Raw genomic sequence first — 26,473 nt, forward strand, 5'->3', positions numbered from 1 at the left:
GTAATGGCATGCCACTAAATAAGAAGATGGGAAACCATTTATAATATTATGGTCATTATATGGAATATGTGCAGTGTGGTTAATCTCCTTCCTGTCCCTCCCCTTCCCCTTACCCTCTGTGTATGATTTTGCTATAAATAGAGACCATCTTCCTACTGTTCCCCATGCTTGATAAAGGCTTGACAGAAGCCGAAACGCGTTGCAACGCCCACCCATCTGTCCTTTTATTCAATAAATCCTTTTAAAAGAATATTCCTGCATCGTTGAAACCTCTCTGCTTCTGGGGATATAGGGGGTGCCAGGAGTCCAGGCACCCCTCAACAAGTAAGATTTCTACATTCTGCTATTTTTTGATGGAGCGCATAAAGTGAGTCTTTTCTCTCTCTTAACATACATCTTTCTCCTCCTTGACACGCTTGTTTCGGAGTCGCTCGCTGCAGCTCTCCCCTAGGGGATGTTCTAGGACCATCAATACATATTGCCCTAAATCTGACTTCTTAAAGAGCCCCAGTGGACCAACAAACTGACCAGTCTTTATTATAAGACCGGTGCAGTTGCGGTGAGTCCCTTTCTATATTTTCTTATTTTCATTCCCTTGTACATCATTGGAGCGCCGCTTCTGATATTATTTACCACATCCATAAGATCCCGTGCTATAAAAGATAAAAAGGGGTGCTGGATTCCAAAAATATAATGGTGCATGCCCAGGAAACTTTTGTTCCAAGGGGCAGCACTCTGATTGGAGACCCTTTCTTCACACCCCTGCAACTCTTCACCTCATACTGAGCTTTTCTCAAGCAGAGCGCATACAGTGATATTTAAAGGGCAGCATGACCAGTATGCATAACGCATTACGAACGAATACAGGAGTGATGTCCAAAACATGAGATGGAGTTATCATTTTATACTATGTAGGTTATACACTAGTATCTTTGTTTTCAATGAATAAGGCCTCATGTCCACGGGGAAAATCAGGCCCGCTATGGATTCTCCATGGAGAATCTGCAGCGGGTCCCTGCTGCCCCGCGGACATGAGTGCTGAAAATAAGAATAAATCAGAATTAACTCACCTCTCGCACGCTCCGGATCCTTACTTCGCTGCCGCGTCATCTTCTCTGCGTCGCAGCCGGATCTTCTTTCTTCGGCCCGGCGGATGCGCAGGATGACGTCGGTGACGTGCCCCGCGCATGCGCCGGCCCGAAGCAAAATGATCCGGCCGCGACTGAGAGAAGATGGCGCCGCGGCGAAGAGAAGAAACGGAGCGGGTGAGTAAAATCTGATTTTTGTCTTCCGCGGATCCGGACGGCTTCCATAGGCTTCAATAGAAGCCCGCGGGAGCCGTCCCCGCGGGAGACCCGCATGAAAATGGAGCATGGTCCAGATTTTTTCATGCTCCATTTTTTTAAAAATTCCTTTTATTGACCATCCGCGGGTATTTATCTACCCGCGGGTGGTCAATGCATCCCTATGGGGTGCGGATCCGTGGGCAGGAGAAGAGTTAAAATCTGCTGCGGATTTTAGTTCTTCTTTTGCCCGTGGACATGAGGCCTAACATTTTGTTAATGTTTCTTAAACCTTGATAAAACTTTGAAAAAAAACAATTAAAAAAAAGGCATGACCAGTAGCAAATGAATTAACAGGAATTAAAATAACCTGATAATACATGAATCAACAAATACATATGTATACATAAAAGTGATGAGATGAGAACACATACACTTTGTTTATGAATACTCTCTTCTAGAGCAAATGATAGATCGTGAATACAAAGTTACAAAAGAAGAACATGAGCACAGCCTTTAAAACACCCATCCTGGCATTTGAAACCATCTACTGAGCAGGTCGGCACGGATTACATCACCGGCAGTGGTCCTTGGCCAACATAGGATGTGTGTGGGTCATTTCCTGCTGCCCGTGGTAGTTGATGAAGAGGAGAGGGGGAACTGCAGAGTGAGAGTCACTCAAATATGGCTCCTACTAATTGTAGATGATTTACTGTGTTACTATCTGCACATTGTCCTCCATGATGCGGTTTCTTCTGTGTGTGTGCTACAGAGAGATAGAGAGCAGAATCTGTAGTTTTGCTATGTGCAGTGTATTGAGCCGTTATGGCAGCAGTCTCCACCCACCAGCTCAGGAAATACTGAGAATTAGAAATGGAGCCTGAAGATGGGGAAAACTTTGAAAAATGCAAGATACAAGTCATATAGTGGCCAGATGTAGTGTTATTCCCTATGTACACACACTGCAGCTTATTCTGAAAAGGCTTCTGATAGTGAGTGTACAGTTTACTTACTTGAGGTTAGATTGGTATTATTATTAAACGGGGTTGTCTGGGGCTTCGGGGACTTTTTGTATTGAGGACTTATCCTGAGGACAGTCCCAAAAGTGCTGGACAACCACGTTAAGACAACATAATGATTGAATGTAATAGGTATAAAACAAACAGGTTATAGGCAGATGAGCACCTTTTTTGGGATTCCTTTTCCTTAGCTTTCTCCCTATAAGACAAAAACAGGTAGAGTAATGTTATGATACTTTATGGAATCAGAGAACAATACTGCAACAGAGAATGACAAACATATTGAATTCCGAAAGCCCTATTGGTCACGGTTCTGAACGCAGAGCACACGGATTTCCTGTCTGTGTGCGGGAGACCGCACATCTGCATGTTCTAGCCTTGTGCCATCGTCGCACAACAATAGAGCATACTGCGACTTTTCTGTCTCACAGCTCTGCTGCAAGATACAAATCATCTTCCATTATATACATTTTAGTTCGAATATCTTCTGTCAATGTTATATTCTGTTATATTACAATATACTCTACGCTCAAATCAGTGATGATGCATCCTGTTGACAAGATGAATCCATATTAATTCATACATTTCATAAATGGATAATATAGGAATGTCACAACATACACACTTGCAGGAAAATTTGCTCCAGCATTTGGTATTACATGGGGAATGCAAGTATTAAAGGGGTTGTCCCGTGACAGCAAGTGGGGTTATACACTTCTGTATGGCTATATTAATGCACTTTGCAATATACATCGTGCATTAAATATTGGCCATACAGAAGTTATACGCTTACCCCCTCCGGTGCTGGCGTCCCCGTCTCCATGGCGACGATCAACTTTATCCTCTGATCGCCGCAACAGTCGCGCTTGCACAGAGAGGAATCTTCTTCTGGAGGGTCCGGGCTCACGAGCTGCGTCCTGGCTCCTCCCCCTTCTCAGCGTCATCGCGTGGCTCTGCCCCGTCACATGGTGCCGATCAGCCAATGAGGTGGCTGTAATCGGCAGTGGAGCTCAGACTGGAGAAGAACATCCACGGTGCACCATGGGAGAAGACCCGCAGTGCACCATGGGAGAAGACCAGCGGTGCACCTTGGTAAATGACGGCGGCCATCTTGGAAGAAGATTTTTATAACTTCATGAAACAGCTTCATGGTGAGTAGAAACGCTCTAAAAAAACGATTTACATGGGTAGTTTGTGATATTTGCTTAACATGGGGGACTGGGGTGTGAAAATTTTTTCGTTTTGGCCACGGGACAACCCCTTTACTAATGCTGGCTCCAAACGGACGTATTTGCACATGTCCTTGCGCATGCAAAATTTACGCGCACAACACAAAGCAAATAGAACTTATTGATTTCAATGGGCTCGTTCACATGCGCATATTTTTCCTGCATATTTCGGAAGCGCAAAAAACCCACAAAACATAGTGTTAGATCTGCTACTCGTGTCTGCCGCTCCTGCTGTACGTATGAACTCTATATGTCTGTTTTCTACCAGCACTGAAAGAGTTAACCAGTTCTCCGGCTCTCAGCCCAGCTGTGGGGTTAGTAGGCATTACTCTTCTATTTAAGCTGGGCTGAGGCCTGAGTGTTAATGTGTGTTTAGGTTCTAACACCCAGCTTTCCTAAGTCGCCTGTTCCTGTTTTTATGGTCTGTTTGATCCTGTACCTGTTTCTGTATTCTGTATATTGGTTACCTCCCTGTCTCTGCACCTTATCCTGTTTGTGTGTTTGGCTCTGTTATCCTACATAGCCTTCCTACTCCGGTCTTCCCAGTCTGGGCTTTGTCTTTTATGTTTTCTGCTTCCTGACGTTTGTATCTTAACCTGTGTTATTAGTGTGTCCTGTGCCCAGTACTTCTCTCCTGTGTCCAGTCAAAGATAGCCAGACCAGAGATGAAGACCGGGGGTCAGCCTTGTCAGGAAGCCAGTCCCGCTATTAGCCTTGTTGGAGCAAGAAGTACAGTAAAATACAGTAAAAGTGTGTGTAAAAAAAGAATAGTTCATTTTGCATACAAGCTATGTTCATGAGTGGGCAATACGCTCGTGTGAAGGAGGCCTAACAGAGACAAAGTCAGGAGAATAGACCAGGCGCTCTTTAAATATTATTGCTTATTTTTGGCGTCTCAATATTTTTCAGGAAATTTTACTTAGGAGTAAATGAGCCCCAGAGAGGCGCCCACCTGCGAACGAGCCCCAGAGAGGCGCCCACCTGCGAACGAGCCCCAGAGAGGCGCCCACCTGCGAATGAGCCCCAGAGAGGCGCCCATCTGCGAATGAGCCCCAGAGAGGCGCCCATCTGCGAATGAGCCCCAGAGAGGCGCCCATCTGCGAATGAGCCCCAGACAGGTGCCCATCTGCGAATGAGCCCCAGACAGGCGCCCATCTGCGAATGAGCCCCAGACAGGCGCCCATCTGCGAATGAGCCCCAGACAGGCGCCCATCTACGAATGAGCCCCAAAGAGGTGCCCATCTGCGAATGAGCCCGAGAGAGGCGCCCATCTGCGAATGGGCCGAGAGAGGCGCCCATCTGCGAATGGGCCGAGAGAGGCGCCCATTTGCGAATGGGCCCAAGAGAGGCGCCCATCTGCGAATGGGCCCAAGAGAGGCGCCCATCTGCGAATGGGCCCGAGAGAAGCGCCCACCTGCGAATGAGCCCCAGACAGGTGCCCATCTGCGAATGAGCCCCAGACAGGCGCCCATCTACGAATGAGCCCCAAAGAGGCGCCCATCTGCGAATGGGCCGAGAGAGGCGCCCATTTGCGAATGGGCCCAAGAGAGACGCCCATCTGCGAATGGGCCCGAGAGAGGCACCCATCTGTGAATGGGCCCGAGAGAGGCGCCCAACTGCGAATGGGCCCGAGAGAGGCACCCATCTGCAAATGAGCCCGAGAGACGTGCCAATCTGAGAATGAGCCCCAGAGACGTGCCCATCTGCGAATGAGCCCGAGAGACGTGCCCATCTGCGAATGAGCCCGAGAGATGTGCCCATCTGTGAATGAGCCTGAGACATGTGTTCATCTCTTAAAATGAGCCTAAGAGATGCGCCTATTTGTGAATGAGCCTAGGAGATGCACCTATCTGCAAATGAGATGTGTCTGTGAACGAGTCTAAATGGCCAGTTAAGACTAGTGACATCAGAAAAAAAAATTCAATTATAAGGGAGCATCACTAAAGGGGTTTTCCTGCACATTAAAAAAATCTAATGCGCAGGAAATGGTGAAAAAAAAAATCACTACTATCATCTTAAATGGATTTCTGGTCCCGGGTAGCCACCCCGATCTCTGTAGCTCTAATTCAAGAAGGAACTGCAGAGGTCAGGCACCGTTCATTGTGCAGGTGACTGCTCAGCCAGTCAGTCTTCAGCAATGATAATTCCATGAACGGCACGTGACTGCTGAAGCCTGTGATTGGCCGCGAGGTCATGAGCACAGGACCATTGTAGTTTACAGGCAGGTAGGAACTATTAGGGGTTGATCCAGGGATTAGTCTGATTGCCATTAGGGAGTCGGGAAGGAATTTTTTCCCCAAAAGGGCTAATTGGCTTCTGCTCTTGGTGTTTTTTTTGCCTTCCTCTGGATCAACAACACAGGAGGATAGACAGGCTGGACTAGATGGACATTGTCTTCATTCGGCCTTACGAACTATGTTACTATGTATGTTACTGTGGGGTTTTTTTTTGAATCAGAGCAGAGGTATCTGGGACTACTAGGATCGTGACTTGCACCCAGCTCTACTTTAAACTCTGAAGGACTATCAGTTCACAAAAAATGTAGTTTTAATAGGACAGTCTCCTCTGTGAAGGGCTGAAGGACCATCAGTGACCATTGTTTTCAATTTTTTGCACTGATTTCAATGGTTGACAGATTTCTATGGTACAAATAAGAGGCTGAACAGTGGTCTCCTCAGCAGTAGTAGTGGATAGTCGGGGCTCCTACAATAGGAATAGGTGCAATTCTCTGGGTCGGCTGCTTGCTTCGTGACCCGCTACCAGTAATGGGGTTAGCTAAACTAAATAGGCAATTACAGTTGTCACAATGTTCGATTGTTCCTTTCTGTTTCATAAACTTTAAAAGTCTTGATGTGCCGATGCAATGTCATAATAAGACAATTATTTCTTTTGTACGACTGCAGGATTGGGTAGTCCTGTGCTATCCTTCATCTATTCCGCAATTTTGAAATTTCCTGACAAAGAGCGGTTGAACCTTTGATTTACTCCATTAAAGACAAATGAGAAGTTCTCACATATCGGAAAGACTTTAGCAATCTCTGTTCATAGAAAATGAGGTCAGTAACGGCGCTGCATCGTCTGGAGGCGGGCACAGCTCAGCATTTCCTTTCTTAGTAATTTGGCATCAGTCTCTACAAATGGAACTGTGGGTATTTTCCAAAACTGATTTTTTTTTTCATGCATAAACATTCAAACTGTAAAATGTACAATAAAAGTGATAATTCTACAATAATGTGAAATGGTTGCCCTATAAAACAAACTTATACTCTATCCACACGATAGGGGATAGGTATATGATAATGAGAACGAGGATCTCAACCATCCCCTAAAGAATGGAGAAGTGATTGTGGGTGTGTATTACTGCTCCATTCAATTCTATGGGACTGATGCAGATAGCCAAGTGCAACATAAAGATAATTCCACATACTGTAGCAAGATATTAAAATCTAACACCAGGAGAGGTAGAGATTGTGTACACACTAACCGCAGATCTGGGAGCAGTGTGAGTACAGAGCAGCTGAGCCTATGAAGACAGCCACTCCCTTACAGCTAAGAAGGTGTCTTAACATCTCAGTTACTAGAGAAGCTGAATGCCTAACGACAAGCAGTGGACTGCAGAGGGGCTGAACTTTAGCCTTGATTTACAGTGGCAAAACACAAAAAAAATCATAGATATATAGTACAAATTTGATGAGAGACACAAAGGCAATAAAATAACTATAAGTTGACTGAAAAGTTAGGTATACTTTCAAGGGGACCTGTCACTATGGTTTTAGCACCTAAAATAGCAATACAGTTTCACTGTGTGTGCGAAGGAGGTGTTACCCAAGTGAGTTGTATAGGCCAGTGCCTTTCTATTTTCACATATGCACCATCTGAAGTTCTCCACTGTCCAGTATGCAAATTACAGCATGGACAAGATTACACAACAAACAAAATCACCCCCCCCCCATCAGTATTCAACTCCTCCCCATTTTCTGCAGCTATCATTGGAAATACTGTGTCGTGTGTCCGAGAGCGCAGGAGCTGTTGTGTTTAATGCGAATGTGCAGTTTCGCTGGACACCTTGGCTTCTGTGACCTCATGTTCCGAAGCCGAAGGCTTCATGCATATTAGAAAGTGGAAATCAGCGGGCATCCACAAATGCTTCTGTGCGACAACTCAAATGGCGCAAGCGTGGGATTTGTGTTGACGATGAGCCATCGTGGGTGTGGTTATAACTCTAGTTCATGAATGCGCCTGACTCAACTCTGGCCGGACTGCTGAACTGGACTCAAAAGTGCCCAATTTACATACCAGGTGGGAGAACTTTGGATGGTAGATGCGGGAAAACCGAAAGGTATTGGACTATAAAAATCCCTTTGCCAACACCTCCATTGCACATATATTACCGCTATATTACTATTTCAGGTACTAAAAACGGGTTGGCAGGCTCCTTTAATAGTTTTGCTGTAAGTATATATAACACGCCTTCATCACTCTTACCTGGCGGTTTAGTATGCTTGTATTCCAGCTTATGCTGGGGATTCTTCCTGCAACAGAAAACAACATATATGTAGCAGAGACCACACGCCCAATACTTTGTGGGAAGTTGGCTTTATAGAGGACCAGTCATGGTGTAAAGTCAGCGAGGCTGGTTGTATTCCTCTGTAGCCCTGCTGACATCATCCATTAATGTCTTTCACACTCATCTCCATTTGCCTGGATTGGCTCTTCTTAGGTCTGCCTCCTGATGTTGCCAAAGTGTCAAGTGGGTGGTCCCAGCCCCACACTGTCACTGGATGACATTAGACCGATGTCACCTATTGACATTGAACAGTAGGGACTACCCACTTGAAAGCTTAACAGCACTGGGAGCCGGACCTAAGAAGGGCCCATCTAGGTGAACGAAGGGGAGTATGGCAAAAAACGGGGGTAGAGTCATTGTATGAAGGCACCACCGTTGGCTTTACACCAGGACTGATCCTCTTTAATGTGTGCTTTTTTCTAACACACCTGTAGCATTATTAACAGTATTACTTCAAGGGCAACAACACAAATATATGTATGTAAAAGTAAGAAATGCCATTAGAAAGCAAACCAGTGACCTGGAATCAGGGACGCCCATGGATTTAGTAAGTATGGGCTTTACTATAGGGCTTTAACGGGTATTCTATAGATACCTGATTGGTAAAACAACATTTATTGCTCTTGAAGTACAGCTTATAGTTGGACTGAAAATATGCGTTGCATGTATGTGGGGCGTCCCAAGATTAAATGAGGAGGCCGTTATTATTCCACTTATTTAGACCCAGCAGATATAGAGAGACATATTTCAGGGCAATGCCCCATGGGGAAAAAGAATGCAGAACAGCGCATCTCAGCCAACTGCATCTTAAAGGTATCTCATCATTTTTCATAGAGAATGAAACGGTTAATCATATCTCTGCACTGGGGGACAGTTGGAAGCAGTCATTCGTTTCATCGCCACCGCGTGCCAAAAAAAGGGTTTCGCATTATTAAATCCATACATGGTGCTGCCATTGTTCGGTGTCCAGAAGTCCTAGTAAACCAATCTCTGGGATTCTCTGTACCGGAATCCTCAGAACCTTACTGAGCAAATCAGTCACTTTGCACCAAAAGGTTTGAATCTCATCATCATTGTATCAAATGTAGAAAATCAGCATCAGGTGCAAACCATCTATGACATCGGCATCAGGTGCAAATCACCTATGACATCGGCATCAGGTGCAAACCAGCTATGACATCAGCATCAGGTGCAAACCAGCTACGACATCAGGCATCAGGTGCAAACCCCCTATGCCATCGGCATCAGGTGCAAACCACCTATGACATCGGGCATCAGGTGCAAACCACCTATGACATCAGGCATCAGGTGCAAACCACCTATGACATCGGGCATCAGGTGCAAACCACCTATGACATCGGGCATCAGGTGCAAACCACCTATGACATCAGGCATCAGGTGCAAACCACCTTTGACATCAGGTGCAAACCACCTATGTCATCCGGCATCAGGTGCAAACCACCTATGACATCAGGCATCAGGTGCAAACCACCTATGACATCAGGCATCAGGTGCAAACCAACTATGACATCAGGCGCAAACCACCTATGACATCAGGCATCAGGTGCAAACCACCTATGCCATCGGCATCAGGTGCAAACCACCTAAGACATCGGCATCAGGTGCAAACCACCTATGACATCAGGCATCAGGTGCAAACCACCTATGACATCAGGCATCAGGTGCAAACCACCTATGACATCAGGCATCAGGTGCAAACCACCTATGACATCAGGCATCAGGTGCAAACCACCTATGACATCAGGCATCAGGTGCAAACCACCTATGACATCAGGCATCAGGTGCAAATTACTTATGACATCAGGCATCAGGTGCAAACCACCTATGACATCGGCAGCGGGTGCAAACCACCTATGACATCGGCATCAGGTGCAAATTATCTATGGCATCACCATCAGGTGCAAACCATCTATGACATCAGGCATGAGGTGCAAACCACCTATGACATCGGCATCGGGTGCAAACCCCCTATGACATCAGCAGCAAACCACCTATGACATCAGCATCAGGTGCAAATTATCTATGGCATCACCATCAGGTGCAAACCATCTATGACATCAGCATCAGATGCAAACCATGAATAACATCCGATGCCAAACATCTATGACATCAGAATCAGGGGAAAAACACCTATGACATCAGCATCAGGTGCAACCCATGAATAACATCCGGAACAAAACATCCATGACATCAGCATCAGGTGCAAACCATCTATGACATCAGCATCAGGTGCAAACCATCTACGACATCCGATGCAAAACATCAATGACATCAACATCAGGTGCAAAACATCAATGACATCAACATCAGGTGCAAAGCATCTATGAAATCGGGATTGGTTTGACTTTTGGGAATAATGTAGAATTGAATTAGTTTTTTTTGCGTAACCAGTATCGCACATCTGATACGATGGCAGTCCGGGACCTCAACGAGGATTCCCCTGGTTTACATAATAACTGTGATTTCTCACCCAGATCGCAGGTACGGCCTGCATAATGTTACAGCTGTAGCTTCAAAGCAATCTAGATGCCGGGTACTCCCAGAATGGGCAGAAAAGCCAGTCTGTGAAGGAAGCTCTTGGATCTGGCGTCCGTCCTTCAGGAGCGCAGGCCACACCCCCTTTGTGTTCCATTTTTAACATGACAAAGCCATACGGCGCATGCAGAAGGGAACTGTGGGAAACGCCAAGGCCCAAGGTGGTGACTGGCATCACAATAACCATTACTATAAGATCATCTCAAGAAAGACAGTATGATTCCCATCTGTTCATTGTGGGACAATATAAAAATGAGCAAATGTTCAGACCTTGTGTCTAAAAGAAACGTAAGCAGACATAGTGAAGTTGGGGGGGTAACCAAAGCTAAAATATCTTTTCTTAATTAGCCCAATTCTATAGTCTCATTAAGACCATCAGAGAATAACGAAGCTTCTCTTCTATGGAGAGTAACAAACAGACCTCTATGAATAGAAGAGAGGCTTTCTGGATACTCCGTTTGTATTCCCTGACAGTCCTAATGAGACTACAGAATTGGGATAATTAGTAGAAGAGAACTAATAAGAGCTTTCTGTTATTTGAGGTAGGAGATATTAATTTTTAGTCCCTCCGCCTCTTTACTTTATGAGCTTTAATATTGCTGCACACAGAGCAGATGTGACTCAGACTGCACTGCTGGATTTTTTAAAGGGAACCTGTCGACCCAATTCTCTACTTTGTGGGGCGCAGAGGGAATAGGGAGTCCGGGGAGCGGCTCTTCATACTCACTGGATGCCCGTTCCAGCAGTGCTGTGTTCCCAAAATCAGCGTGTACGCAGCTCAACTCCCTTCACAAGGCTGTGCGCTCCCCCGGTCGTCTCTCCGCTGCGGAGAAGCTGGAGCGAGATTGAAAGAGTCTCCAGCATACAAGTGAATTTCCCCCGTGTGCCATTCCTAAGAAGTGACTAATCCCCCAGATGTCACGCCATTAATATTCGTGTTAAGGCAGAAGAAATGCAGTCCTAAGCTCTCGCTCACGACCAGAAGGTTACAGGTTCAATCCCCGCTTGGTTCAGGTAGCCGGTTCAAGGTAGACTCAGCCTTCCATCTTTCCAAGTTCGGTAAAACGAGCACCCAGCTTGCTGGGGGGTAATACATAAATTATCTGAAAGCTGCGGAATAAGTTGGCGCTGTACAAATCAGATTTTTTTTTTAATATGCATGCAGCGGTGTGAGGGGTCTCCCCGGCTTGTAGCCGCCATGATAGCAGGCCCCAATAAGCATGCACATGTCATATACTCTATGTGGCCAGGTAAATATTCTAGCAGCCACAGCATTTCCTTAATAACTAGCAGCATTACTAGTCTTTGGTCAAACCCGCACTCAAAATATGGCGCTTTCCTAACAATAGTAAACATTCTATACATTCTAGCCAATTACTCCTTATTAACCCCTAATGGTACAGGATGTACGCCTGCGTTCTGGCTGGGGGGTACGTAACGCTACAGGACGTAAACTTACGTCTTGGAGATGGCGAGCGTACAAGAGTGAGCCCGCGCCATCCCACGGTGGGAGCCTGCTGTGACCGATAGCCAGCCCCCCGCTTTAACAACGGGGATCGGTGTTAACCCCCTACATGCCACAATAAATGTACATCAGAGCATGTAAAGCAAGCTCCCTTTGTGACATCATCAGTCCTCCGTGGAGGGCTCATGGATTACTATGGCAACCGGCTGCATGATACTGGTGACTCGGCCTGCGATGACCTGCGATCATTACTGTAAGCAATAAGGCATTACAGTACAGGAGTACTGCAGTGCATTATCATAGCAATCATAGCTTTTTTGGTCCAAGTACCCTACAATGGCATAAAAAATGTAACACAAATATAAATAGCGTAAAAAAAAATGTAAAAAACTAAAATAAAAATTTTTTTCTGCACTTTCGTGTTTGTATAAAAAAACGGAATATTTGGTATTATTGTGTCTGCAACATTTTATACAATAAATTGCACACACTATTTATCCTGCAGGCCAACAACGTAAAAAAAAAAACTAAAAATCGGGGGCAAAATGCTTATTTTGTTTATTTTGACATACAAAAAAATGCAATAAAAGTGATAAAAAAAGTCATATGTACCCCAAACTGCTACCAATAAGAACTACGGCTCTTCTTGCAATAAACAAGCCTCACAGAGCTCCGTCCATGCAAAAATAAAAACGGTATGTTACCAAACAGTATCCAAAAAAGAATTGTGCAAAAACCTAAAAAAAAATTTGCTATCCTCATGAAAATCCGGCCAAATTTTTGCATCCTTTGTGCCAAAATAGGTCATGTCCTTAAGGGGTTAAACAGGAGATCTTTCTCATGGGTTAACTTTCCCGAACCCCTTTACACTTGGGAGAATGGGTTTTGAAAAAAAGAGAGAATCTTTGTAACATTGATGCAAAACTAAGTAGAAAGAGGAAGGCGATCAGCTCACTTGTTCAGGCCCACCGCAGTCCCGTGCGCGGGGGACAACAGGAATAGAGATGAGCAAGCACGCTCGGTTAAGGCAGTTACTCAAGCGAGCATCGCCCTTCTCGAGTAACTGCATACTCGTACAAGCAGATTCGAGGGGGCGAGGGGGAGAGTGAGAGAGATCTCTCTCTCTCCCCCCCGCGTCTGCTCGGACGAGTATGCAGTTACTCGAGATTAGCGATGCTCGCTTGAGTAACTGCCTTAACCGAGCGTGCTCGCTTATCTCTAATCAGGAAGTAAAACACCAGAAAAAACACCATTTCTGTTTCCCTCTTAAGGACTTTCTTTTAGGACTGCTGTCCCTCCTTTATGGCAATGCCTGGAGACCGGAGGGGTTTTCATTGTCCCTACATGATGGAGGGGGTTTTCCAGCACTACACAGCTGGCGACCTAACCCGAGGACAGGCCACCAATAGTTGATCAGAGGGGCTGCGCTGCTCAGGAACTCCGCGGATAAGCTGAATGAGCTGACAGAGGCGCTCGAGTGAGCGCTGTCAGTTCAATTTATACCAAGTACGCCGCTATACATGGTGTAGCGGCTATAGCACCTCAGTGCATGTGACCAATGAACGCCGCGATACGGGAAAAAAAAAAAAAAGGCGCTCATGTCTATGAGCCCATTCAAAATGGGGTACATATTCTTGCATCTTACAAAGCACAAATCTTGTGCCATTTTCTCAGCCGCGTGAAATCGGCCTTATTCACTTGGGCAAATGCGATTTTGCTCAGTGACAAACTGCGAGTGGATGCGCATTTTACAGCAGTTTTTGCTCCCTTTTGCTGTTTTTACGTGTGCTTGTCATCTAAGTGTAATCAGTTTTTCCACACATGAAAGAAAACGGAAGGTGACCCAATGTCATTTAAAGCTCGCGTTGAAGTCAATGGGTGCACTAAAAAAAAAAGCACACTTTCGTCATGCCATGCAAGTGCACTGCGTCTTTCTTTTACCGCACCCAACAAATTGAAAAGGTGGTATAGGTCTGACGTTCGCACCAGAAAAGACGTGCTGCAATTTTTTTTTTGCGGAATTCACTGGCCCGTGAAAAGCCATATTCTATGTGTATCCTTGTTGGCGAGATAAATGTGGATGTTCTTAGCAAGAGGAACCAAGTAATCTTGTAGATATGATACATTTTAATGGTTAACAAAAAGACATGATGTTAAAGCGAGCTTTCGGACCTAATCAGGGTTCTTCCTGAGGCTAAATGATATAGATCAGAAGAGGCACAATATTATATATATATATATATATATATATATATATATATATATACACATACACACACATATATACATACATACACACACACACACAATACAGACATGGTGTGATTAACAGGATGAGTAGAGGAGTAAATACTTAATTAGCCCACTGATAAGGGACATAAGAGTTTTATGGTCTCTGAATTGGTGTTAGGGGGTCACCAGGCCAGCGTGTTATCTGTGCTATAGATTTCTCATATTTTCCAATGATGTATGAAATCACCTGCAATGTCGATTCCGGTCTTGAGACTGCCAAAAATGGTTATAAACTTGAACCCCCAAATTCTTCTATGATGTTGAGATTTGAAGTTGCCTTTTAATATAGTAACTTTCATATGTTCTATGTTGTGTCCGTGACTAGAAAAATACTCAGCTATAATAATTCGGTCTTTCTTTCTTTAATTGTGTGGCGGGCGGTGTCGCCTCATTCTCGCTTTCAGTTTTTGTTCAGTTTATTCAACATAACGGTTATGTAAAAGTGATTTTTCCTGCACACCAGCGGAAATGAATTGCGATTTTCTGCTCATGGAGGAAAAATCGCAGCATGTTTACTTTTGTGCGGGCTCTGCATGGACGGCTTCCGTTGTGGTCAATGGAAGCCGTCTGACCCGCGGGCCTTTCACAAATCAACATTGCAGAAAGGTCACAGCGCCCATGTCATTGTCTAGCGACAGTGCGGGAAGATTTGTACTGCGCATGTCCAACGAAGAGCCATCTGGACCATTCGCAGCACAGAAGAAGAAAAGAGCGGGGTCACCGGCCGGGCACATGGTCAAATTCCAGTGCGTGATCCCACATCCAGAATCCAACCCTCCCTCTCCTTGGCAATTCAGCGCTACAGCCCCTGGCATCATGGCTCTCAGCATCTGACAACAGTACATGACCTGATTGGCTGCAGCGTTCAGGTGGTAGCCGTTTCTATACAAAGATTGGCAGGATCTTGGGGTTGCAGCGCTGTGTCCCCAAGGGGAGATGACTAGTAAGTATCATTGCTTTTGTTATTTTAACCCTTTCCGATCCAATTTGTATCCTGGTTTTCCTAGGGGGCTTACTATTTCTCTGCCATTATACAACAGTGCTACATGCTGGCTAAAGCCAGTACTGCATGAGGTGACACGTTGGACAGGCTCCAACAGCAGAAAGGCTGGCAATATACAGTAAGAGAACCCCGACGGACATCTTCAAACATCAGAGCTGTACAGCCTTAAATCATAATGTCTTTAGACGTCAGACAGTGGATTGGAAAGGGTTAAGACATATGCAGCTATACTTAAAGGAGTTGTCCAGTTGTCGGACAATTTTTTTTATGAGTCCCGGAAAACCCCTTTTAAATTTTTTGTACTTACATGAAAATAAACATTTTTCTAACCCTTTCCAATCCACTGCCTGACGTTTTCTTACATTCTGATTGAAGCTTGTACAGTTCCAAGGACCAGAAGACGTCAGACAGGGTATTCTTACCGTCTATCGCCAGCCACTCTGCTGTCGGAGCCTCTCTGGCACACACACACTGGCTTTAGCCAGCAGATGGCACCGTTGTATAACAGCAAAAAGAGAAAGCCTTTTAGGAAACCCTGAATCTAAAATTGGATTGGAAAGGGTTAAAAGTCGTCTAGATCATTTTTTTTTTAAAAAGTAAGAGCAGTCAGACGCAATTTTTTCTTTCAAACCTTTATTTCATATCCTAATAAGCTGCTTTCTGAGACATTTTTGTTTGGGTTAACGTCCAACCACAGCAGTGTAATCTTCTAGATCCTCGGCCCGGCGTAACGCGATGCTTTTGGAAGGCGTCGGTTTGATAAGCACTTGGAAAGCTGTTCTTACACATCTAGAACGAATTTCAGTTTTGGCCTTTTTCTCGGTAACTACGGAACATTTGATTTGCTCCTCCTCTCCACACTCCTTTTTGTAAAGCCTCGAATCCCTTCTTGGCTGCATCCGTGAATCTGGACTGAATTTATAGTTTAATGCTCAGTGACTTTGTGGACTTACTGCTCGTCAGTCCTTCTAAATCACAATATGCCCAAGTACTTCAGCATCCCAGATTCTAGCTTGCTGCCTTTCAGCTACTTGTCTCCCGAGTTACGTCTTGCAGCCAACATGTCATGATAATTAATGGCTCTCCCCGGAACGGCGTATTTTATTATTATTATTGGTCTGTTTTTCAGTTTGACATTGTGATATGTACTAATGATCATCTAGCGCTCCACAAAGTGCTCTCTGAAGGGCCGCGCAGCACTTGAAGTCCTTTAAACATCTACATTATAATTATTTTGGGCTATTTTTCCTAGAAATTAAGCCATTGGATCCCGACGTTAGCGCAGAGCTTACCACCTACACGGTCATTTTTGACTAATTGTACACATTATGAGCATGTTTGATGCTCTCATTACTTGAATGAAAAACAAGACCTGAAAACGACTCGCCTTTCTCTTTACAAGCATCGATACTCCAGCGTCATTGAAATAAAAGAGATGTCCATCAGGGCAGCACAAATAAAATCAAAGCCTTATACCTACTGCTGGGTCTCCACCTTAGTGCTGTATGTCAACCTATTCATCATATTCCCATTATTTCCTGCAGCTTGGAGAAAACTGGTAGACAAAGGCAGGTACTCAGATAGGGGGGCTGGCAACGAGTTAGTGCACCTGTCGGAGACCTCTGGGAATGGCCATCCAGACATACCTTCGACTCATATTTGCTGCTCAAACTTAGAATAAGTGCACTTTCGACTAACTTTTGACATGTCATAGTGACAGGTCAAAAGTATTAATCGATGGGGGTCCTGACGCTGAGACCTATGCTGATCGCTGGTTCTGCGGCCCCACCCCACGAGCTGACATTGCTGCTTTTCGGCTCCTTTCGGCAGCTGAAGACGGCTGCATAGAGGTTTACAGTGCTTCTTATAGACCTCTATGCAGCTGGTAGAAGGAGCCAAAAAGCTGCGAGCACAGCCGAGGATGCACAGCACTTGGGTGCGGACTGCAGCCCCCTCGGGCTTTCAGCAGTGGAATCCCCATTGATCGATACTTGTGACGTGTCAAAAGTTAGTTGAAAGTGCAGCTACTCTACTAACTTTATTCTGCAACCACAACTTGAACTTAGACTGGCTTTCGAAGTGATGGACAAGCATAGTCAGGGGACTGTGTTTCACAGAAGCAGCTGGGCGACCGAAGACCCAAGGCCAGGAACATGGCAGTCAAAATGTACACTTGGTGCAGTGGCACATAGGGTGCTTTCTAAACTTTACTTCCAGAAAGCCCACATTGTCCCGTCACCTGATTGGGCCCATCCAATAGCTGGCTCAACACTTGAACAAAATGTTACAAGAAACAGCTTAATCAACCATTTGGCCGCTAATACCAAATGATGGAACCTGCCCGCTAATAGCTGGATACCACAACTGTAGAAGGGCTACACATGAATGAGTGGCTTTTGCATGGGAATTAGAATGAAAAGAAACCACCAGAAACGCTGAGTAGAATCCCGCAGAAGCAGCCAAAACTAAGCTTAGCTGGAAAGGCTATCCTTGTTGGACGTTCAATAGAGTGAAATGGTCTCCAGTATCAATTGGGGAGAATTGATTAACAGGAAAGGGAGTGCCAGTTACATCCAGGAGTTTCCTGAAAGTATTGCCTTCTTTCCACCGCATACAGGTGGCGATATCATAATAAGTAGAATATCCATATTACAGGAGAATGACACCTTAAACCCCATTCTAATACTAATGTCATGTAGGTTTCCAAAAGAGCGCCTACTACAGGCAGTTTAGTGTCAGCAAGTCTTTTTCTCACCTCGATTCACCCTCACACACAATTATTTCTCCTTTGGCAAAGAAATATTCCTGCAACTTACCGGAACCGCCATGGGCGGTAAAATGGCACCGCAATATGCCAACTTTTTTCCTGGCAAAACTGGAGAGTGACTTTCTGGCCTCCTGCCCCAGCAAACAACTGGCCTACTTCCGCTACATGTAGGACATCATAATCATCCGGACCAACTCTGAACAAGAACCAATAAACTTCCATGAGAGATTCAGTGCATTTCACCCCACCATAAACATGACATTTAGCTACTCGTATACAGAAATCAACTTTTTGGACACAACCATTAAAATTTCAAACAACTCAATACAGACATCCCTGTATTGGAAACCGATTGATCGGCCCACATACCTCAGATGGGACAGTTCCCACCCTAAACACATCAAAAAGTCCATTGTCTACTGCCAGGTAATGAATTACTTTTTTAAAGTAATGCAGCTTGGGGTTATTTTCAGGGTATGACTTTTATTTCAAGCCTCCCAGAAAATCACGAAACATCAAGGTAGGGCTTATTTTCGGGATGGGTCTTATTTTCAGGGAAACTGGGTAGTTATTACATCGCCCCTCAGCCATCATTTTTCTATACTATATAATTCCAATTTTGATAACCTCTCTGGGTATTGTAGTCTGCGTGTTCCATTTATCACTTTAGTTAGGTAACTAATTTCCAATAGGTGATGCCACAGCAGCATTTTTTCATCTACAATTTCCATACCTCATTTTCCAAGGAGCACTGCATGGCCTATACTTCTCCCTAGGCCATGTTGGCTCTCTCCACAAGGAGAATCAGTAGCCCTCTAGACTCACATCACAAGTCAATCATCCAGCCAACCAGAACTGTACTCTGCAATGATGAGACTGCAACCCCCAAACAGCAAGCTGTAGGTGGTTATCTGTCCCTTACGAAAAATACTCCGATTTGGCCTACATTCTCAGTTTTGTTGCAAGGTTTTTTTTAAAAAAGTCGGAAATTGACTTATAGGAAGCGGCGGCTGTGTTTTTACATCTCTTATTTGAATAAAATGCTAGTAACACATGATTTCAGAAGATACAGCGCTCACTTCCAAAGTGTTCGGATAGTAGCACTTCCTTCACCGGTCACCAGGCGGCCTCTAGTGAGCACAGCGCCCGCTGATCAGGTAATGCGGAAGTGACCAGCGGCACTGTGCTGACTAGAGTCTGCCAGGTACTGGGTGAAGGAAGCACTGACAGCCAAAGACTGCGGAGGTGAGCATTGCACCTGCCAAAATCAGCTGCACTACAAAGCTGATTTCAAGTCAAAATTTAGCAGATTTTCACTCGGATTTGGATGCAGGAATGCTGCAGAATTTGCAGCTGCGGACATTCCGTAGCATTTCCGCCAACCCTTAATATATGGCTGCTGGTCCCGGGCTTTAAACCTTCACCATTGCAAATATATGGTGTGGGTTTCAACCTTCTGCAATCTAGCAGTAGCAAGTCAGATGCTTAGAGACAGCTGGGGATTCCGAGGAGACGACAGAAGCAGTTTAGAACCTCTTCTGTCTTCTCTTTTCCATCCTACACAGCACCCAATGAGTGCTATGTAGTGAATAGAGGTAGCGGCAGTGCAGTTTTATCTACTGCACCCGGCGATCACATGATGGCCGACACATTCCCCAGGTTGGTAGAGCAGCGGGGTCATGGCAGACCTAGATCAGCCCTGGTAGTGAGAGAAAAAACTAATAGAATAAAACACAATTAGGTAATACCCAACTCTGAAGGTAAAGTAGCTGTACGGCTCTGTTCACATTCGCGTTCTGGGCCTCTGCCGAGGTTTTTCCATCACTTTAGTCAATAAGAAAAGTGAAACACTATTCTTGCTGTCAAAATGACAGGAGTTCCCGACAATTAATGACTGATTGGGCCTGTCGTTAGAATCGGCTTAAATGCCATCTCATCCAGGTATCTACATATTGCTTCATACCGCTGACGTAGCAGAAAATGAACGTGGACAAAAATATAGCAGTATCTCCAATACGTACAATCCCTGAATGAAGGTATTTTTTATTAATGCAATGGAAGTGGATCAACTTGAAAAGAGGTTTAATCATTTTGTTCTGCCAGTCAATTATTTCTATGATTGCAGCCGGAGGAGAATTATCCATTTATACATGCAAACAACAAAGTTATTTGACTCTGACATGAATTCACATCAATAGAAAGAGAATAAATAACTCAGGGCAGCTCGCGTCTCGAATGTTCAGTCACCACAAAGTGATTTTTCAGCTGAATGTTTTACTGTTCGTCTAACGATACAACATGTGATTGTCCTCAGTAAGAGACAGGATACCTTTTAATGGCTACCAAAAATACACGATGTCATAGCGAGCTTTCCAACCTCTCAGGATTCTGCCTCAGGCATAAAGAAACAGACCTGTAAAAAGGTACACACATGAAAAGGCACAGAAATCAGAGACTAATCTGTACTTAAAACAATACCAGACAAGATAAGCAGAGAAGTAAATACTTAATCAGTCCACTGGCAAGGAGTGTGACAGTTTTATGATCTCTATACTGGTGTTAGCATGGGGGCGGGGGTCACAGGCCTGTGTGTTATCCCTCCTTCAGACCAGCAAATAGGGAAGATGGAACAAAACCTCTGCAGCGACACCTATGGGATGGCAGCATTCCTTCAAATCAATGTATGACTTTTTACCAAGTTTCTAAAACAATGATTGGGAATAGCATCCCTTCTGGACAATCTCTTCCTCGACTCACTCACCCCTGGGTGCTCTCCCCAAGGACACCTCTCCTGACCTCCTTCAGGCCTTTCATATTCTCCACTGATGCAAGAACCCCACTCTGAGGTTCATTCCAATCTTAAAAGTATCAAAAATGTCCATAAATTTGTACTCCCAAATTCTTCTGGGACTTGAAGTTGTCCTTCAGTATGATAAATCTCACCTGTTCCAGCTTGTGTCCGTGACTAGAAAAATGTTTTTCCGTCTTTCCTCTCTAATTGTGTGGCGATGAGATTTCATCCTGGCTCTCAGTTTTTGTCCTGTTTCCCCAATATAAAGCCCGCCCAAAAGGACATTCACTGCATAGGATAAGGTGCACAACATCGAACATGGAACATGTGAATGTCCCTGGGATCTTGTAGTCCTGCTGTGTGTTGGGAATTTGTATCCTGTCCGTGGTCAGTACATGTGAGCAGCTCTTGCAGCTCCTTACATTGCAGGGGTAAGTTCCTTTTTGTGTGTCAGGGGTAAGTTCCTTTTTGTGTGTCAGAGGCCATTCTTTTTTTCCATTTCATCTACCAAAAGAGCCACCCATTTGTAAGAAATTGTAGTGTAGAACCCATGGTGCGGGTGAAAGGGGCTTTCCAAGGGTGAAAAAAAAATCTTTGGTTGAAAATAGAACACTAAGCCATATTCAACTCATTTGTAGCCCTTAGTCCACTGCAAGAGCCCCGTTCCCTGACGTTCCAAACCCAGAAACAGCTTTATGGTATGTTCACACTTGGCAGAAATGCTACAGTGGGAAATTCCACAGCAAATTCCGTAGCATTTCCACAGAGTAAAATCCACACTATTGTTGTGGAATTTGACTAAAAATCAGTTGAGTTTCCATAGCCACAGCGCTGACCCCTCACCTTCCAATTCTTCGCACTATCAGGGCAGCCTTTCTCCCCGTACTTGGCGGCCTCTAGTAAGCGCCGCACTGCTGGTCAGGTGATGCGTAAGTGGCGTCATCTGACCAGCGGCGATGCACATGGTAGAGGCCAACCGGTGAAAGGCTGTGCTGACAGCGCCAAGAATTGGGAGATGAGGGGAGCGCTATGGCTGCCGAAATCAGCTGTATATACACACCTGATTTTAAGTTAAAATATGTTGGATGCAGAAATGTGTGGAATTTGCGTTGGCGCAATGTGCCATACAGCTCTGCTACATGTACATCACGTATAGCTCTGCTACATACATTCTTCACACAACAGGGTTGAAAAGAAGCCCAGCAGAGTCCTCTACACACCGATCACCCCCTGGTCATGTGACCCAAGACTTCTTCCACACAGGTGACTGATCATATGACAGGGACATCATGACCGGTCCTGTTAGCACATGGGTGTTCATGTGTTTCTTAGTATTCCATCCCCTACAAACCCGCATGGCCTCAGTTGCTATGAATTACTAACGAACTCCTAGCTGGACAGCAGCGGTCTGCTTACAGGACCTTTGATGACGTCACGTTATGTGATCGGGGACGAAGAATGTAACTTGCTCACTTGGGATGAAGGACCTTTGATGACGTCACTGTCATGTGATCAGAGGCGGAGCATGTAATTCACTCACTCATGGATGGACAAGTGGTCGTTAGCAGTTTGATAAACCAGAACATTTAATCAATACTTTTTAAACCTATCACGTTGGGTGTCTGTGTAAGAAACAGCTTGGGAGCCGATCCGATTACATACACGGCATGTATAAGCGGTCTCTGACAGCTGACACCAGTTAGCAACGGCCGCGGCTTCAAATGCTGCTGTCAGTTCTCTCCCGAATGGCCCCTTCAAGAAGAAATCACGAGGTGTCATTCTCATGTCAAGGAAGCCTGGGACTTTCTTAAGCTGCCCATGGGTCCAATTAATGATTGCTCATCGAGGCATGCCTGTCTTGATAGACTGCCTGTCAGAATACAGTATAAAGAGTGATCAAAGTCCCCATTGGGACTAAAAACAAGAAAATTTTTTTCAAAAAACGAGTTAAAAGTTTTTTTTTTAATTATTCAAATAAAAAACTATTAAAGTTAAAAGGCCCCTTTCCTAGTTGTGTCAAAAATTTAAAAAATGGTGTCATTGCCTCCCCAAAAGTCAAGAATATTAAAATATCGCATTATTAGTCCTGCATGGCAAACACAGTCAGAAAAAAAAATGCATGCAATGCCAGAACTATGCTTTTTTTGGTCACCCGGTATCCAAAAAAAAAAAAAAAGTTAATATGTATGCAAAAATGGTATTAAAAACTACAGATAACACAAAAAAACGAGCCCTCACATAACAACCTGGCAATTAAAAAATAAAGTTATGAGTGTCAAAATACAGCCACAGAAGATACATTTTTTGCCATTTTTCCCTAATTAGAAATTTATTAAATTTTACACAACACATTTTATGGCACGATACATGGTACAATTGAAAAATACAAGTCGGCCCACAAAAAAATGCCCTTAAGCATCTATGTGACCATAAAAATAAAAAAGAGCTAGGATTTCTTGAAATTTGGGAAAGAAAAAATAAAAAAATTAGAAAGAGTTGCAGCCAAAAGGGGTTAAAACACAGCAGCTCTCATCCCCAACGAAATACAAGTATAAATAATAAGGATCGAACAATCTCACCAAGCTTTATCTGTCCAACTCATGGAAGTTCCATCACATGACTGTCCATAGCAATCCTGATATTCCAAGATGGGGCATATCTCACTATTACGAGGGGGTGCTGATAAGTTTTTGGCTTTGTGTTCTTTTTGTTTCTATGGTAACGAATGTTACATCACATTAAAGCCTTATGTGTCTAATCTAGGTTTCAAAATTTTTTGTTTGTAGCTTATGGCAGCAGTGATCTCGGCACGCCGGAAAAAAACATGGCGGAGTCTAAGACGATATTCACCGCATATGAGAGCAGAGGAGTGATAAAATTCTTGTTTCTGCAAGGAAAGTCGGCAAAGGATATTCATGGTGATATGTGGCAGACATTGGGGGATCAATGCCCCTCTGATTCTACAGTTAAGAACTGGGTTGCCAAATTTAAAGCGGGCCACTTCAGCACCAATGATGAGGAACGTCCTGGACGACCGAGAGAGGTTGTTGTTCCGGAGATCGTCGATGCTGTGCACAACCTCATACTGGAGAATCGGCCAATTTCAGATGCAGGAATAGCAGACATCATGGGGATTTCTCGTGAACGGGTTTATGTCATTATCCATGAACATTTGGACATGAAGAAGCTATCTGCAAAGGGGGTCCCCAAATGTTTGACAACACAATCAGAAAAGCATGCGAGTGAAAACTTCCCGGTCCATTTGTCAGCGTTTCCGGATTGATATTAAATTCAGGTAGAGGCCCGTTTTCCCACTTAAAGTTTTAGGCCGCCCGCAGCCGCGTCAGCGAGAATTATCGCTGCGGGACCCGATCCGAGCGCCTGCAGAGAGCAGCGCGTACTCACCCGCGCCCTGCAGCTCCGGATCTTTCATGTGCCGGCGCATGCGCAGACCGGAGCCGTCGGCGGGTGAGTTCGCAGATCCCCGCACAGAAATAGAACATGCCGCGGCTTGTTTGCCACGCGAGATTTCGTGCGGCCAAACCGCGGCCGTCTGCATAAGATTGCGTTTGTTAACACAATCCTATGCAGGCTTCCAGCGGCGGAAATCCCGCCGAGGAATTTCCACCCGTCTGCAGGTGGCCTTAAAGGGGTTGTCCCGCAACAGCAAGCGCAGTTATACACTTCTGTATGGCCATATTAATGCATTTTGTAATATACATCGTGCATTAAATATTGGCCATACAGAAGTTATATACTTACCCCCTCCCGGTGTTGGCGTCCCCGTCTCCATGGTGACGAACAAACTGCTTCTCTGGTCGCAGGAACAGTCGCGCTTGCTCACAGAGGATTCTTCTCCTAGATAGTCCGGGCTCACGAGCTGCGTCCTGGCTCCTCCCCCTTCTCAGCGGCATCGTGTAGCTCCGCCCCGTCACATGGTGCCGATCAGCCAATGAGGTGGCTGGAATCGGCAGAGGAGCGCAGATTGCAGAAGAACATCAACGGTGCACCATGGGAGAAGACCCGCGGCAGCCATCTTGGACAGAAGATTTTTTAAAGTTGCTGAACGGGGATTCAGGTAAGGGAATTTTTTTTTTTTTTTAATAACACATGTCAGCGGTTTTCCTTTGCAGGTACTGGGGAACTGGGCAAAAAAAAAAATTATCTTTCGGCACGGGACAACCCCTTTAATCTTACATATCAGCTACTTCAGAGCTGCTTCTGTTTCTGTAAGCAGAGTTGTGTCATCCGCATAAGGGAGATTGTTGATGTTTCTGCCACCTATGCGCACCCCGATTCGTCTAGGGCCATTTTCCGCATTATCACTTCCGCATATAGGTTAAACTAGAAGGGTGAGAGGATGCAGCCCTGTTGGACTGCTGTTAATAGATCATTTGGATGAGAAGGACCCTAGGTAGTTTGTGCCTAGTTATCTATAGTTGAATTGTCTTGCTTTACTTACCAGAAAAACCCTTTAATAACTGACCGACCAAAAATGATCAAAGTTTTGTAACTTGTTTTTCAAAAAGAGGTATTTTTATAAACACTACTAGCTCATAACTGCTTTATTAAGAGCAAAGAGTACTGTATTCCAACTTCACATCTGCTGAAGACTAACATGTACAAGTATTTAAATGTGCTGCCAATCCCCAGATTAATTGTCCACAATGTCACTGTGCTCTTTCGTATGCATGACTACATCATAGTCTATAGACAACACTAGACATTTTTTCCTGTGTTTTTTAAATTAGTTAGAAAAACAGCCGCTGCGACGACATGAAATACACATTTATCACACTACCGTGTTCCCTCAGTACAGCCTTATTACTATTATGAATACTGTCATACTATCTATCAGCTCGGGGTAAAGGGTTATTAGAGGATATTTAAAGGAAATGCTAGACTTGAGCCGTTTTTCTTTACAGCTCAAGATACAGACCAGGGGTTAAGGTTGGGGTGACTCGCTGTCGCCCATAAGTGATTGGGACAAGTTTTGTCGGGCAACGGAAGGCTCACCTTGGTTTGAGAGGAGGACAGCACCTACATGGGAGTAATCCTTCACAGATTTAACTAAAATTAATCTTTTATTAGATAACTTATTAAAATCTAACTATTGGGTACTTCAATGCCACCAGTCCACCACTAGGGCTGCTGGCCCTTTCATCATTTATTTTCTTTTATTTAATATTTTGAGAGAACTTCTAAATGAATATCTATCAGCCTAGGCTATTATGCTAGAGCAAGACAGGGTTTAGATTAGCAATCTGCTATTAACAGTGAGCAAGCTAGCCTCTACTAGCAGTATGTAGCGGGCTAGGGCTAGGTTATTGTAGGTAGTCACTTGCCTGATCTTAATCAAAGTAGCGGGGTCTAATATTGGACACCAGCTAATAGAATTTTTTCTAAGGTATGGCTGAGGACTAGCTATCAATTCTACAGAGGTCCCATCTGCCATTTTAACAACCACAGAAGTGCCCCGTTTTTTCTGGGGGGGTCCGGAT

At 44.6% G+C, this 26,473-nt stretch overlaps 1 protein-coding gene across 1 annotated transcript in view; it reads right to left on the minus strand.

Annotated features, from left to right (window-relative positions):
• APLF (aprataxin and PNKP like factor) overlaps window positions 1–26,473 on the minus strand; it is a 172,804-nt gene that overhangs the window by 11,519 nt on the left and 134,812 nt on the right. The window contains exons 10-11 of the mRNA XM_066594839.1: window positions 8,017–8,063; window positions 2,469–2,501 (exon numbers count right to left, since the gene is read on the minus strand). Coding sequence (XP_066450936.1) covers window positions 2,469–2,501; window positions 8,017–8,063 — 80 coding nt within the window. The remainder of the gene's footprint in view (window positions 1–2,468; window positions 2,502–8,016; window positions 8,064–26,473) is intronic.

Source organism: Eleutherodactylus coqui, chromosome 3, assembly GCF_035609145.1.
Source record: "Eleutherodactylus coqui strain aEleCoq1 chromosome 3, aEleCoq1.hap1, whole genome shotgun sequence".
Taxonomy (NCBI): domain Eukaryota; kingdom Metazoa; phylum Chordata; class Amphibia; order Anura; family Eleutherodactylidae; genus Eleutherodactylus; species Eleutherodactylus coqui.